Here is a 14,830-nt window from a genome sequence, read left to right as displayed (position 1 = left end):
GAGGCTTTGTGGCAACTGGGCTGTAGTTAGAAGCCTCCAGTCCCTGGCGCTCCCTGGAGCCCCCGGTCTAAGAGCCCCTTAGTGTCATGCAGTCTCGGCGAGGCCCCTCAAGTCAAGGCAAGTTTGTTTGTGTAACCGGATGAGAACTCATGAGACCAGGATGAGTCTTATTTACAAGAGTAACCTGGGTAATTTGTGCAACAAAACATTTCTGTGAGAATACAATTTGTTTGGCTGTCAGGTGAAGGGTCTCAACGACACAGACCATGTCAGAATTACATCTCCTCGCGCCAAAATCTATTGCGAATCTAAATATTGGCTGCGTAAAACTTTTTCTTAAATTTACTTTTGATTTTCAGGGGGGCGATTACTCGGCAACACCTACATCCTGCCTCCCGAAGGTGGGAAACCCCCCCACGTAGCGCCCCCTAGGGGTGGTTTGACAATCGGCCTCTGGTCCTGGAGCCCAGTGCCTTCGGATGCAGAGTTTCCGATTACATGCCTGGGTCGTCCCCCCATCGCGCACGGCCTTGCGCATTCTGACAGCAAGAGACCGTCCACGCCGAGTGAACTCGCCGTGTGGAGACGCGTCGCCCAGAGCCGGTCAACCGAGCTTTGGGGTGGCTCCAATTAGACTTTGCGAGGACCCAGTCGGGCACGGCAACGCACCAGCAGCCACTGCAGTCACCGCAAGCACACCCCAAGTGGGTTTCCTTTCACGATGCCACTGGCCAGCTGCCACCCTCACCACCACCACTACTGACCACCCAACGACCCCCACCGCCACACCCATCGCCACACTCAGGCCTGTTCCTCTAACAAAGCTAAGCCTGTAGCGTAAAATAAGCACAAGTGAAACCACTGGTGTCTGTCCAACTGTAGCGCACGTTTCGGAGTAAGGAATGCATTCCACGACGACAGCTGCGGGGGACTGCGGCTGGCGAGTGGAGCCGCCCTCCACTTCGGCTCCGACGCCGCGGACACCCCAAGTCTAAAAAGTCGCCAACATAAAAGCTCTTCATATCAGTTTTTTTCTGAAACAATACAATATTACCATAACAGATACAGATTAACAATACAACACATTCAAAATTGGCAATTTTGGTAATTAACAAGGCAAATATGGATGGCTGCCATATATAGATATATATACAGTGATGTCTCGGCATTTACCATTGTACTCTATTTACACCACCATCACCACGAGGTCACGGTTTCCGAAAGGTCGGCAGTGGACGGCCACGTCTTCACGTGGGATCTAAGCGGCCACGCGCCAGTCTCATCGCCCGGGCAACCCTCCTAACGCCGGGATGACGGTGAACGAAGAGAGACCGAGAACCCACGAGAGAAAACCAGGAACCATCGGACACCGGGGACCAAATGAAAACCAGGCCCCCCTCGCAATATGGAACCCATGGGAACCAGATCCTCCAACCCACGAGGACGAGGAACCCACCGAAACCGTGACCCCATTAGAACCAGGGGACGTGTAAATGCGGAAACAGCTGCACGTGTGGGGCCGCGGCAAAGCGAGGAGCCTGTAGATGGTAACCGCCAGAACGCCGTCACAACCTCCATGTACAAAACCACTCCTGCACAATACCGCACGTCGCAGACACCGCCAGCAGACAGAGGGGCCGCGTGCGCCTCTTGGCCGCACGGAACACCACGTGGCCTGCGATGACTCCCAATGGCCCGGCCTCTTAAAGCGGCCCAGCTGGCCCCCGGTACTTGGCTAGGGCCGGCGCCGCACCTCTGTTATTACTGCAGCTGGTAAGTACCACTGCCAGTACCGCTTTCCCTCCTGCACCGAACTACAGCGCCACTGCCGGTACCGACCACCGTCAAAGAAGCCGCCGGTACCGCCGGCTGGTTGCCACGGCCAGCCGGCGGACCCGCACAGCGCCCACATCCCTCTCCGCACGCTGCTGGATGGGAGCCAGTGAAGGCGACGACGGGCTGCTCGGCAAATGACCAAGCCTTCATTGTTACGACGACACGTTCTGTGTTCAGGGCTCTTCCTCATTTTCTGATATAATGAAAGTCAAAGTCTTCTGCTAACAATTATGCAAAACCACCGACTGGTATTACGTCACAATCGGCCAACTCACACGTAAGCGGCGATGGGCGCAAACTCCGAGAGGGGCTCCCTACGGCCTCCACTTCGTCCCAGCTCAACCCCCCCTCCTCCCCCCAACTACGCCTCACGAGAGCACCCCCACAGCGTGCAGCCACCGTCGAGTCCACTTACTACAGAACTGCTAATCAGTTTAACTACAGCTCTCTTCGCCACTACCACCGTGACCGGCGCTGTGCCTTCTCTACGCGACAGCTGGCACGAGAGGGGGACGCCACCCCCCCACCTCGCTGCTACAGCAGTACCAGAGAGAGCCTCCCAGCTCCGCACGCGCCCAGTGGAGCCGGCAGCTGGCACGATCCAATCTGACAACAAGACGATACTATTCACCAACAACAAGTTCTCTACGGATGCCTCAGATTAGGACGGAGTGGGTAAGAGGGACCGAGTCGTGTGGCGGTGGGGGGGGAGGGCGGGGGACAAAGTGGGGGGCACGGGGAGGGGGGGGGGGCGGCGCTCCGCTCAGCGCAAAAAACAAGTGGCAACCGTTAGTCGTAGACACCGCCGCAGGGCGTTCTAAAATACTCAACATCTTATAGGTGTCAGGAAGGTCGATATTCCTCCGCTACAAAGTGTAAAACATGTCTAAAATGGGAATGAAATCCTCGTCAATCCTGAGCCCCAAATAGACCTCAATTAAATAAGAAATGGAAAGGATCGGACGCTAGTTTTCCTCGAGTGAAGCTGTGCGCGGTCGTGCATGTGGGGCGGTGGAGGCTTTAGTTTCTACGCTTGCGTCCACCAGCACCGCGCAGCACAGCTGCCCTCGCCACACCGGGTCACGTCCCCACCCTGCGCCCCCACCCTGCGCCATCGCAGCCGCCCCTCGCCACCCGGCGGCCTGAACCGCACCGCCTCGCAGGTGGAGCGGCGCGCGTCCCAACCCCAGCGCCCACTCGACAAACAGCTAGCCCTTGAGGGAGAAATCCTCACCCGCTCGTACCACTCGTCGTCAAGAGGAACACAATCAAATAACTTAAAAACCGCCTTCGCACCAGGCATGGCTATTCACAACAGTACACGTCACTTGCCAAAACAATAACTGAAATTAATGGAAACATAGCATGGCTTGGATACATCGATGAGTTTCTTTACATTTCTTTTCATTCTCTTTTTCTGCGTGTGTTTGGATAACACCGAAAAATGTATGACTTTAAAAAAGAGAAGACTCCTCATCATCAACAACAACAACAAAGAATAATAACGATGTTGTCAGCGAGGGTACAAGATGGAGACAAGGTGACACTGGGGGCGGCAGCAGCGTCTGCCCAACGTGGGTGCATGCGTGTCGGTGCGTACGTGCGTACGTACGCTCCGACACGTGTGCGCCCGCACTGGGACGCATGTCATCACGTGTGCACGCACACACACAATGGTCTATGTACCAGCAAAAGCACGCATGAAGCTTACGTTCCGGCACATGCGCGCACGTACGCAATAGTGCGCGCACCACGGCAGGTGCGCGCATCAATGTGTGCACAAATATGAACACAGCTATGCATACACACCCTAAGCCAAGTGCACTCTCCTCCCAACGAGCACACACACGCAACGCACACAGTCACCAGAACAAATTATCCAAACCGTAACGGGAACTTGCACCGGTGCACACATTCTCACAGCCGCACGTTAGCCACATTCACCAGCTCCAACAGCCGCACTTGAGCAGCCACGCACCTGCAACCCACGCTTACACACGCTCACGTTGACACACGCACACCCCGACACAGGTACATACGCAAGCACGGAAAAACAGACGCGGGTGCACGCACTCACGCCGAGCCACGTGTGCGCGCACACACGTGCATACCCACATACACCGTAGAAATTACCCACTAAAAATCGTTAATACTGTACGTCACCACGGTATAATATAACGTAGCGCGCCACGGTTTTAATAGAATTGTAACAAATGTATACGATTGATACCCCAACAACCCCCACAACCCTGCCCCTCCCATAAGCAGTGGAAATGCTCCCAATGTCACGTACACAACGAGCACACACGCGCGCACACAGACACACGCGCGCGCGGGGCCGCGTTGAGGCGGCGGTGGGGCACGCCGTGTCCCTCCCGGGGCCCCGGCACTGGAGGCCTTGGTGTTGGGGGTTCTATCTGTGCACAGGGGCCCCCGAGCAACAAGGGGAGGGCTCCGTACGTGCCGCAGGTCGGCCTACCTGTGGGGGGACGGGGCTCGGTCCCCAGTGAGTGCAGCCACTGGAGGGGGGCAGGGGGGCAGCGAGTACGCACGCATGCAAGGGGGGTAGGGGGGGGCAGAGAGGATGGGCGGGTGGGGGGAGGCGAAACGCGAAATTTTAAATCGAAGGAATCAAAACCACGCAGACGCATGGCCGTATGCAGACATTCGCTCGACCGGTACACCTCCACCAGAACCGGCGCCCCGCCCACCCTCCCACCCACCCGCCCACCCTCCCACCCGCCCACGACTGCCGCTACGCCCACAGCGCCACCCCGACCGCTCCCCCGGCCGATCCCCCGACGGGCCCTCCTCACACCAGGTTGTACTCCTTGAGGTTGAGCTGCAGGATGGTGTCCTTGACGGCGGCGAAGACGAAGCGGATGTTCTCCGTATCGGTGGCGCAGGTGAAGTGCGAGTAGATGATCTTGTCACTGTCGGGGTTCAGGTCGACGAACATCTTAAGGATGAATTCGCGCGCAGCCTGCGCATCCCTCTGTGGGCCTGCGGACAAAGTAAGTTGGGGGGGGGGGGGGGTGGCAGGGGGAGGGAGAAGGTAGGCCCTCACGGCGTGCCAGAACACGTGCGAGTGTGGACATGCATGCGGGTGCGTGCCGTCCAGGCATATTTGTCTTTGTACGTGGGGGTGGGGCGTGACACGGTGGTGCACACAGGCGGGAGCGCAGTCGTGTGCTGGTGTGGGTGCGGGCACGTGTGTGTTGCCTCACCTTCAAACTCTGGGAAATAGTCCACGAGGTGAGAATACATGATCTTCTCCTCCAGCAGATCCTTCTTGTTGAGGAAGAGGATGACAGAGGAGCTGTGAAACCACGGGTAGGTGATGATCGTCCGGAAGAGTGCCTTGCTCTCCTCCATGCGGTTCTGTGGCACAGAGAGACACCCACGCACCGATAAGCAAGGTTGGCTACGTATGGTTAGCGACGTACGGTGCCAAAATAACAAAAATATACACGCCTCCCACGTGTGCGCTCGAACACATGCAAGTACGCATGGGTACACGTGCACATACAGGTAGATGCTCTCGCATAGGTTACGCGCTCTCACGTACGCAGGTGCACAAAGAGCACGCTCACGCATGCACACTTACACGCCAGCACACATGAAGCACAAATAACACTCATGCAAATGATACATGCACACATGGATACATGCACACATGGATACATGCACACATGGATACATGCACACATGGATACATGCACACATGGATACATGCACACATGGATACATGCACACATGGATACATGCACACATGGATACAAAGCTGGAATCCAATGTCAAGGTCTGCTGGCCACGACGAGGGCTTTAGGAGAGCTTTTGTATCGTTTTGCTATTCCTCCTCTACACACTAGAGTGGTTCAGTATATGATCCACCGTTTGGGTTGCATGGTCTCGTCTTTATTTTTCCATGTGCACATCTGATGCACTTTATGGTTACATCAGTGTTTGAGGAATGTCAAAACCAGGAGGTGCGATGTTTGGGTCTCGGATGAGATGTCCAGAATAAATATCCGCATTGTTCCAATCCATTCGCCAGCAGCGTTCTTCCTGATCTGGGAGAGATTCTAGGATGGTGACAGTTTGATCCAAGAAGGGCAAGTGCTGTTAGCGAGCAGCATGGCATGAGGGGGTGGGTGGAAAGCACCACGTCCGGTCGCATTTGTCTCCGCATTGCTGCTGTTTACACCCTGCACCAGGTACTCGTGTAAGGCTCAGTCGACCTAGGGGAGGCCCAGGACCAGGTAAGATATGTCATTGATGTTGGCCGTGAGCAGGTATCGGAGCCGAGCGCGAACCTCCGCACTCTCTGCACTATTTCCCGCACCTCCCATTAGCACCTCCGAAGTTCAACAGACATACATTGTCTGCTACTCACCTCATTGTCAGACTCGGCGAGCACCTGGTCGTACTCGCTCAGTGCCACCAGGAACATGATGGACGTCACGTTCTCAAAGCAGTGGATCCACTTCCTGCGCTCCGACCGCTGGCCCCCCACATCCACCATCCTGCACGCATGCGACATTGGGGGCTCCGTCACTCTGCTCACCCCAAGCACAAGCCCCCCAGCACAAGCCCCCCAGCACAAGCCCACAGCACAAGCCCCCAGCACAAGCCCCCAGCACAAGCCCCCAGCACAAGCCCCCAGCACAAGCCCCCAGCACAAGCCCCCAGCACAAGCCCCCAGCACAAGCCCCCAGCACAAGCCCCCAGCACAAGCCCCCAGCACAAGCCCCCAGCACAAGCCCCACTCCCGGAAATCCCTCCTGGAGGTGGACGGCACAATGGTCTGTAGGGCCGAGCTGCCTCAGCAGTGTCATACATGCCGAGGCATCTCTTTAGGAGAGTATCCTGTAGGCATGTGCGCGTGGGTCTGTGGGTGAGCATGTGGGTGTGCTCATGCGCTGTGTCGGCCTTCATGGTCGAGTGTGGATGTAAGTATGATGGTGAGCTTGTGGGCGGAGCGTGTGGTGAGTGAATGGAGAGTGTGCGAGGAGCGTGTGGTGAGCAAGTGCTCGCTACCTGAAGATTATATTCTCCAGGTCGAAGGGATACTCGATGATGCCGGTGGTGGGGACGCGCACACGCAACACGTCTTGCTGGGTCGGCAAGTAGTTGGGCCCCGAGATGCGGTCAATCGCGCTTAGGTAACTGTGGAAACAAGACAGGGTGGTACTCGCCAAGGCCTTTGAACCGCGGCGGTGGGTGCGGCACGGCCAGGAACGAAATACGGCGACACTCACTATTTGGTCGAGTCGGAGAGCTGGTACTCGCGCCGGCGGTCGTAGCACTCCTCGATGCCGGGGTCGTCCCAGAGGCAGCGCACGGCCTCCACATACGGCTTATCGAAGGAGCACACCTTCTCGATGTCCACCTCCCTCACCAGCTGTGCATGTTCCTGCCAGAGGAGGAGGACGTAAGCATGAGTTCAGGCCGAGACAATGGCTGCCGAGACAATGGCTGCCAAGCCTTCAAGAAGTCATCGCCACTTCAGGGTTCGTCTCAACAATCGGCCTTCCCCCATCCTGTAAAAAGTAAGTATACAGGGCAAGTATTTTTGCTGTACAAAATCCTGCCATGTTCTCTTCCGGACTTGTACATTGCTTATCCGGTCTTCTTATGAAATTCTTACCATCTTTTTCAGGTAGCAAGCCATACCCGAGTTCCCCAACCCCCACCGCCTACGGCAGGGCTTGGAAAGAAAAGCATTTCAATACAAAACACCGTCTGCACTTAAAATAGCAAATTAAGCTCCCATTACCATATCCCTCTGCCAACTAAACACGGCTCCTTGCAGCACAGATAGCCTTGCACAGTCACTCTCCTTTACGGTGCCCAGTAAAACGCGAGCATGGCCATCAGTGAGCGTCTCCTCAAGCGCGATGATGCACGGGCCAACAAAGTCAAACGACATGTACATATGTACGTGCAGCTGAAGAGCCACACAGGCTTACAGGTATGAAAACGTACAAGTATACAAGGTTACAGACGTATAAACTACCAGGTGTAAAGGTTTGCATGCATCAGGTGAGCAGTCAGCTGCATGATACATCAACGGCCGAATGCCGACTGTCTACGCAATGGCAGCCATCGGCACAATTGACCCGGTGCTCACCCCCTTCCGTCGGCTAAAACACACATCGATAGCCGCGTGCACGGATGCCTGTAAACGGCTCAAGATCAACATAAGCACCACCGCTTCCCCACCCTCCCCGCCCCTTGTGGTGAAAGCAGCCTTCCCGTCTCGGTGCACCGCGTCCCCTGGGTGTGAAGGCCAGCTTGGGCCCGGCGTCTCAACAAAATAAACGAACCGCAGGGAGACGCATCAAAACGCGGGGGTTGTGAAGCCGCGTGCGCAGCAAGTGAAGACACCGGCAGGAACATCTAACCCGGAGGTGCTGGGCGTGCCCAAGTGCATGACCCTTGCTGGCAGGGGGTTATCTGCCCCGGGGACGTTTCACATCAAACGCGCACGCAGGTACAAGGCGGACCGACACGCGATACGACGGCATTCAGAGGTGACCGGCGCACCAGGGTCAGCAGTGCCGTGCGTACACAGCACGTACGCAAAGGTCACGTTCAGAGCCGCTCATCGCCAGAGATGCAAAGGCAGGTACGCTTGTGTCCCCGCCCCCTCGCGCGGCGTACCTTGTTGTACTCGTAGGTGTAGGGAATCTTGAGGGTCTCCATGGCGCGGCACATGGCCTGCATGGCGATGAAGATGTTTTGGTAGACGAGCTTGATGAAGCCGCGCCGGTCTTCCTCCGTGTAGCCCGAGCCGTGGATGATGCGCATCTGCTTGATGAAGGTGCTCTTGCCACTCTCGCCGGTGCCTGTAAGGAAAGCACAAGCTCCTGTCAGCGCGTACAGGTGTACGGGCGTACGTACAGGTGTACATTCAGGTGAAGAGCCACACAGGGTTACAGACGGACTGATGGCCAGGTTTGCAGGAGGAGATGCATAGGTGTACAAGCACAGGTTTACAAGTCTACAGGCTTTTTGGCAGACATGTACAGATGTGACAGGCTTGCAGGGGTACATTCATATTGGAGTACAAGCAAGCGTAGAGTCGTACAGGTATAGTGACATATATCATCATCCAAAACCAATCCACTACAGGATGGGTGAACATAACTTAGACACCGAAATGTACAAGTGTACAGTTGTACAAATTCATGACCATAAGACATACAAGCACACTCCGTAGAAACCTCGGCACCCCACATCAAGACAAAACCACTTGTGGTTGGCTCAACCACAAAGACAGGGGCAGGAGCAGCATTCAGCCCTGCACATCTCACCAGCCACAAAACCCCTGCCTTGAATACTGCACGGGTCACACAGGTGTACTCATATACAGGTATACAGGCGTACACACCTTCCCCCGCACCTGCAATTAGCATGGATGGCTACGTACGATGCCAAGAACTTCAACATACATACATGTGCGCACATACCACCAAGAGCAGCACCAACACAAACCACACCCGCATGTCACGAGGTGCAGTGGTCACCCACAATTCAAGTTGATTTTGTTTAACCAGGTTAGAACTCAAGACACATGATTTGCAAAAGTGAGCAGGGTCATTAAAAAGAGAAAATAGCATGAAAACAAAGTATAGCAACGAAGCAAATAGAACTGAGAAAAAACAGCCAAATAATTAAGGCAGAGGCAATCAACGATACACCACAGCGTAGGACGAAATCTGCGGAGTTGGTGGCTGCTGCTAAATTTGAGACGCGGTGGGGTCCAGGTGTGGGCCCTGGGTGCGGCGAGGCCACGGTGTACCATACCCCCCCCCCAACCGAGGGAGCTACGGTGCTGGGCCTCATCCTCGACCACGCGGGCGCGAGTGGTGCCGTGGAACAGTTTAGTTCATTGTGAGGAACCCAGGAGAGGCGTCCCGCCGGCCCGTCGTGCCGTGGGAAACCCTCCAAAAACAGCCGGCGACAGGAATCCAGCGCACAGGGCTGCCTTGTATGGGAAGGGGCCCCCCTCCCCCACGGCCTTGGCCAGAGACCCAGACTTGGCCCGCCTTCCCAGAGTGAATCCACGCAGCAGCAACGGCAGTGCTTCTTGTGCAAAACCTGTGGACACTGGCCAGTCCAGCTCAAGGCATCCCGCTCACAGGTGCTGCCCCCAGATCGCCCCCCACATCTTTCCCAGCAGCAAGTGCTGGAAATGTAAATGCACAAGTCCCAGTACAAGACCTATTCAGACAGCCCTTGTTAACTGGCATTCACCCACACACTCACACAAACTCTTTCACCTTGACTTCACACACTCTCAAACACAGCCTCTATCGCACCCTCACACAAACACTCACCATCACTTCGACAATCACTCTCACTGCCGTTTCCCCTCTGCCTAACATTGTGGTATAGGAATAGGAACCATTATGAAAAGTACCGGGAAATGTGTCTGGTGTTCTGAGAAGTGCTCATTTGGCTTACTATTTTATACAATGCATTTCCACCACAAATTTTGCACACATTTCACAGGCGTTGCAAGCTATATTTTCCTTTAGCATTTGAACTGTGGCTGTGAGAATTCTCTTAAAGGCAAACCAATCGCCCTTATATTAACAAACCACGCCCAGGTGTGTCCGCTTCCAGAATCACTAGGTGGTGTCAGTCAAAAGGAGGACCTGGCATTCTAATGCTTCCGTTGGAGCTGCGTGGATTTCTATTTGTACCGGCGAGCGCTGGCGTGTAAATACGGGCGGGCAGCCCACTCCCTTCGGTGTCTCTGCTTTCCTGTCCCACAAAGACACAAAGATACAACGATGCAGACGGTGCTGCCTCCCATTGCATTCTTCCTCCGCTGCAAACACAACGCGAAGTAATGAATTTACAGGCCTGCGTGCGTTCATGAGGGGGCACTGCCCACCACACTAACTCTTGACGAAGTCGAATGGAGGTGCAGGGTAGGACCCCCCCCACCCACCCTCTGCGAAGTGGAGGGCCACGGGGTAGATTACGAGGCCATAGCGCGATAACAGGGCGTGGGCAAAGCGCCACCGAGCCACGCCACGGCACTGGAGCGCAAGCGGAGCACAGACACCACCATCCCTTTACAACTTCTCGCAATAAACGCGATGCGTACCGCCCACGGTCAAAGTGCCTTGTACCGTCGAGGGCAGGAGGGCGAAGGTGCTGCACGTTAGCTCCCCACCCACCCACACACTGAACTATCCACCCACCCACCTACACACCGAACCATCCACCCACTCATACACAGCGAACCATCCACCCACGCACCTACACACCGAACCATACACCTACACACAGAACCATCCACCCACACACCTACACACCGAACCATCCACCCACACACAGAACCATCCACCCACGCACCTACACACCGAACCATCCACCCACCCACCTACACACCGAACCATCCACCCACGCACCTACACACCGAACCATCCACCCACCCACCTACACACCGAACCATCCACCCACACACCTACACACCGAACCATCCACCCACACACCTATACACCGAACCATCCACCCACACACCTACACACAGAACCATCCACCCACCCACACACCGAACCATCCACCCACACACCTACACACAGAACCATCCACCCACACACCTACACACCGAACCATCCACCCACACACCTACACACCGAACCATCCACCCACCCACCTACACACCGAACCATCCACCCACCCACCTACACACCGAACCATCCACCCACCCACCTACACACCGAACCATCCACCCACACACCTACACACAGAACCATCCACCCACACACCTACACACAGAACCATCCACCCACACACCTACACACAGAACCATCCACCCACACACCTACACACCGAACCATCCACCCACCCACCTACACACCGAACCATCCACCCACCCACCTACACACCGAACCATCCACCCACCCACCTACACACCGAACCATCCACCCACACACCTAACCATCCACACACACACCTACACACAGAACCATCCAACCACCCACCCACACACCGAACCATCCAACCACCCACCCACACCCCGAACAATCCACCCACACACCTACACACCGAACCATCCACCCACACACCGAACCATCCACCCACACACCTACACACCGAACCATCCACCCACACACCAAACCATCCACCCACCCACCTACACACCGAACCATCAACCCACACACCTACACACAGAACCATCCAACCACCCACCCACACACCGAACCATCCAACCACCCACCCACACCCCGAACTATCCACCCACACACCTACACACCGAACCATCCACCCACACACCGAACCATCCACCCACACACCGAACCATCCACCCACACACCTACACACCGAACCATCCACCCACACACCGAACCATCCACCCACCCACCTACACACCGAACCATCCACCCACACACCTACACACAGAACCATCCACCCACCTACACACCGAACCATTCACCCACCCACCTACACACCGAACCATCCACCCACCCACCTACACACCGAACCATCCACCCACGCACCTACACACCGAACCATCCACCCACACACCTACACACCGAACCATCCACCCACACACCTACACACCGAACCATCCACCCACACACCGAACCATCCACCCACGCACCTACACACCGAACCATCCACCCACGCACCTACACACCGAACCATCCACCCACCCACCTACACACCAAACCATCCACCCACCCACCCACCTACACACCAAACCATCCACCCACCCACCTACACACCGAACCATCCACCCACACACCTACACAGCGAACCATCCACCCACACACCTACACAACGAACCATCCACCCACACACCTACACACCGAACCATCCACCCACGCACCTACACACAGAACCATCCACCCACACACCTACACACCGAACCATCCACCCACCCACCTACACACCGAACCATCCATCCACACACCTACACACCGAACCATCACCCACACACCTACACACCGAACCATCCACCCACACACCTACACACCGAACCATCCACCCACACACCGAACTATCCACCCACACACCTACATAGCGAACCATCCAGACACCCAGCCAGGTATACAACCAGTCGCTCAGCCAGGCCAGGTATCCAGCCACCTACCTGCCCAGCCAGCCAGGGGCCCAACCAGTCACCCAAATAGATCACACCAGCTACCCAGTCAACTAAAGGATATATTAAAAAGAGCTTTATAACTCATCGGATTCCTCCAGTATAAATATTCTGATACACATCTGGCAATCCAGATAACCACCTCGCAACTCACCCAGTCAACGATCCAACCGGCTAACCAGCTAAGAAGCACCCAGAAACCCACTCAACCACCTACCTGCTGAGCCAACCAACCATACAGCAACACATCTAACGAATTATATTAGCCAGGCACCTAGCTTCCATTCGCGTTCAGACGTTTCATTATCCAGCCAGCTAAACAATGACAGCAATACGCAAAGCAAGCGAGCCACGCAGTCACCCAAACAACAAGCCCAACCTCTACCCACCCAACCAGATGCAAACAAAACCAGCCTGCTACCCAGCCACGAACCCATCCCTACACCCCCAATCCCGCACTCAGCTTCGGGGTCCTTCATGAGGATAAACCTGGTCCCACGGGGAGGAAGCCCCGACACTGCCCTGTAACGTCCCATGCAGAGACATGAACCGAGGCACGACAGCCTCGGAACACGGGATGAGGACCAATCCAGGCAAACTCAGGACCTCGGGCAAAGAGAGAGAACCCAGAGAGAGAGAGGGAGGCCAATGGTAAATGGGGTCCGAAAGCCCCAAGACGCGGGGAGAGGGCACCCCCCCAGACGCTCCCCGCAACCCCCGGGCCGGGCGGGGCAGACGCCTGAGAAGCGCTACACGCCGGGGTCTGCGCGGCCATGGCGGCCACATCCTCATCGACGCCAAACAAATCCCCGGCCCTGGACTTTGGCTACGTCGGGGGCAAGAGGCTGCGCTCGGGGGCTGCGGGTTGGGAGGGGGGGCGCCGAATCCATCCGAGCGCCGCCGCGGAGGCCCGGGGCCCCGGGGCGGCGGCGGCGGCCTCACCACACCCCCCCCCCGCATCCTCCCCGCACCCCCGTCTCGCTCACCGAGCAGCAGCAGCTTGAGCTCGCGGCGCGCATCCCTCTTGTCCCGCCGCAGCTGCCGCTCGATCTCGGCGTTGATTCGCTTGGCCTCCTTCTGCTCCTCGCTCAGGCAGCACGCCATCATCGCCCCCGCCGCTCCCCGCACGGGCATCACCCGCGCGGCGGAGGCGCGCCGCGGGCTCGCGGACTCCCGCCGCGGATCTCTCGGGGAGACCGGGAGGCGGGCAGAGACGCGAGGCCGAGGAGGAGACGGACGCGAGAGGGGGACGCGGCTCCTCGCTCCCGGCGGGTGGTGCCTCCGTCTCCCTCCTCCTCCTGGTCGCGGCAGCGGTGGCGGAGCGGGAGGCAATATGGCGGCGCGCTCGATTCCCTAGCGCGGACGCGCGCCCACCCCCCGGGGGGGCCCCGCGCGCGCGCCCATTGGTTCAAGCGAGACCGCGTGACGCGTGTGGCCACGCCTTCATTTCTATGCTGGAGGGAGGGGGCGGGGCCGCGCGCAACGCCGCGGTCACGTGAGGGCGCGCGGGACCAATGGGCGCCCGAATGCTCGGGAGGGGGGGGGGCTGGGCGGCGCGCGTCTGAGCTGGGAAATATGAAGCGAGGGGAGGGGCGAGAGAGGACAGGACGGGGATGGGGAAGAGGAGGCCGATGGACGAGGGAGCCGAATGGGGGTGGAGAGAGGCGGTGACGGGAGGACAGCGGAGATGGGGGCAGAGGCACAAATACGGGGACAATGGACACAGGGGGAGAGGGAGGAGAGGCTCGAGATGATGAGGGACGAGGAGGAAGAGGGGACTGAGTGACAGAGAGACGGGGAGATACCGAGGTGTGGAGAGATAGGGGGAGACAAGAACAGAGACACACACAGAGAGATGGATAGACA

The 14,830-nt window shown here is 57.1% G+C and overlaps 1 protein-coding gene across 1 annotated transcript; it reads right to left on the bottom strand.

The window, feature by feature from the left end:
* Positions 1–4,581: 4,581 nt before the first annotated feature.
* Positions 4,582–14,329, bottom strand: LOC144717259 (guanine nucleotide-binding protein G(q) subunit alpha). Its single transcript, XM_078592669.1, has 7 exons — positions 13,951–14,329; positions 8,503–8,687; positions 7,098–7,252; positions 6,877–7,005; positions 6,233–6,362; positions 5,064–5,217; positions 4,582–4,839 (listed from the first exon to the last, which is right to left on the bottom strand). The coding sequence occupies exons 1-7, from the start codon at positions 14,096–14,098 to the stop codon at positions 4,649–4,651; spliced, it is 1,092 nt and encodes a 363-aa protein (XP_078448795.1). The 5' UTR covers positions 14,099–14,329; the 3' UTR covers positions 4,582–4,648.
* Positions 14,330–14,830: the final 501 nt, after the last annotated feature.

Source organism: Lampetra planeri, chromosome 3 (assembly GCF_965212315.1).
Source record: "Lampetra planeri chromosome 3, kcLamPlan1.2.h2, whole genome shotgun sequence".
Lineage (NCBI taxonomy): Eukaryota > Metazoa > Chordata > Hyperoartia > Petromyzontiformes > Petromyzontidae > Lampetra > Lampetra planeri.
This window is presented reverse-complemented; position numbering and strand designations above follow the sequence as displayed.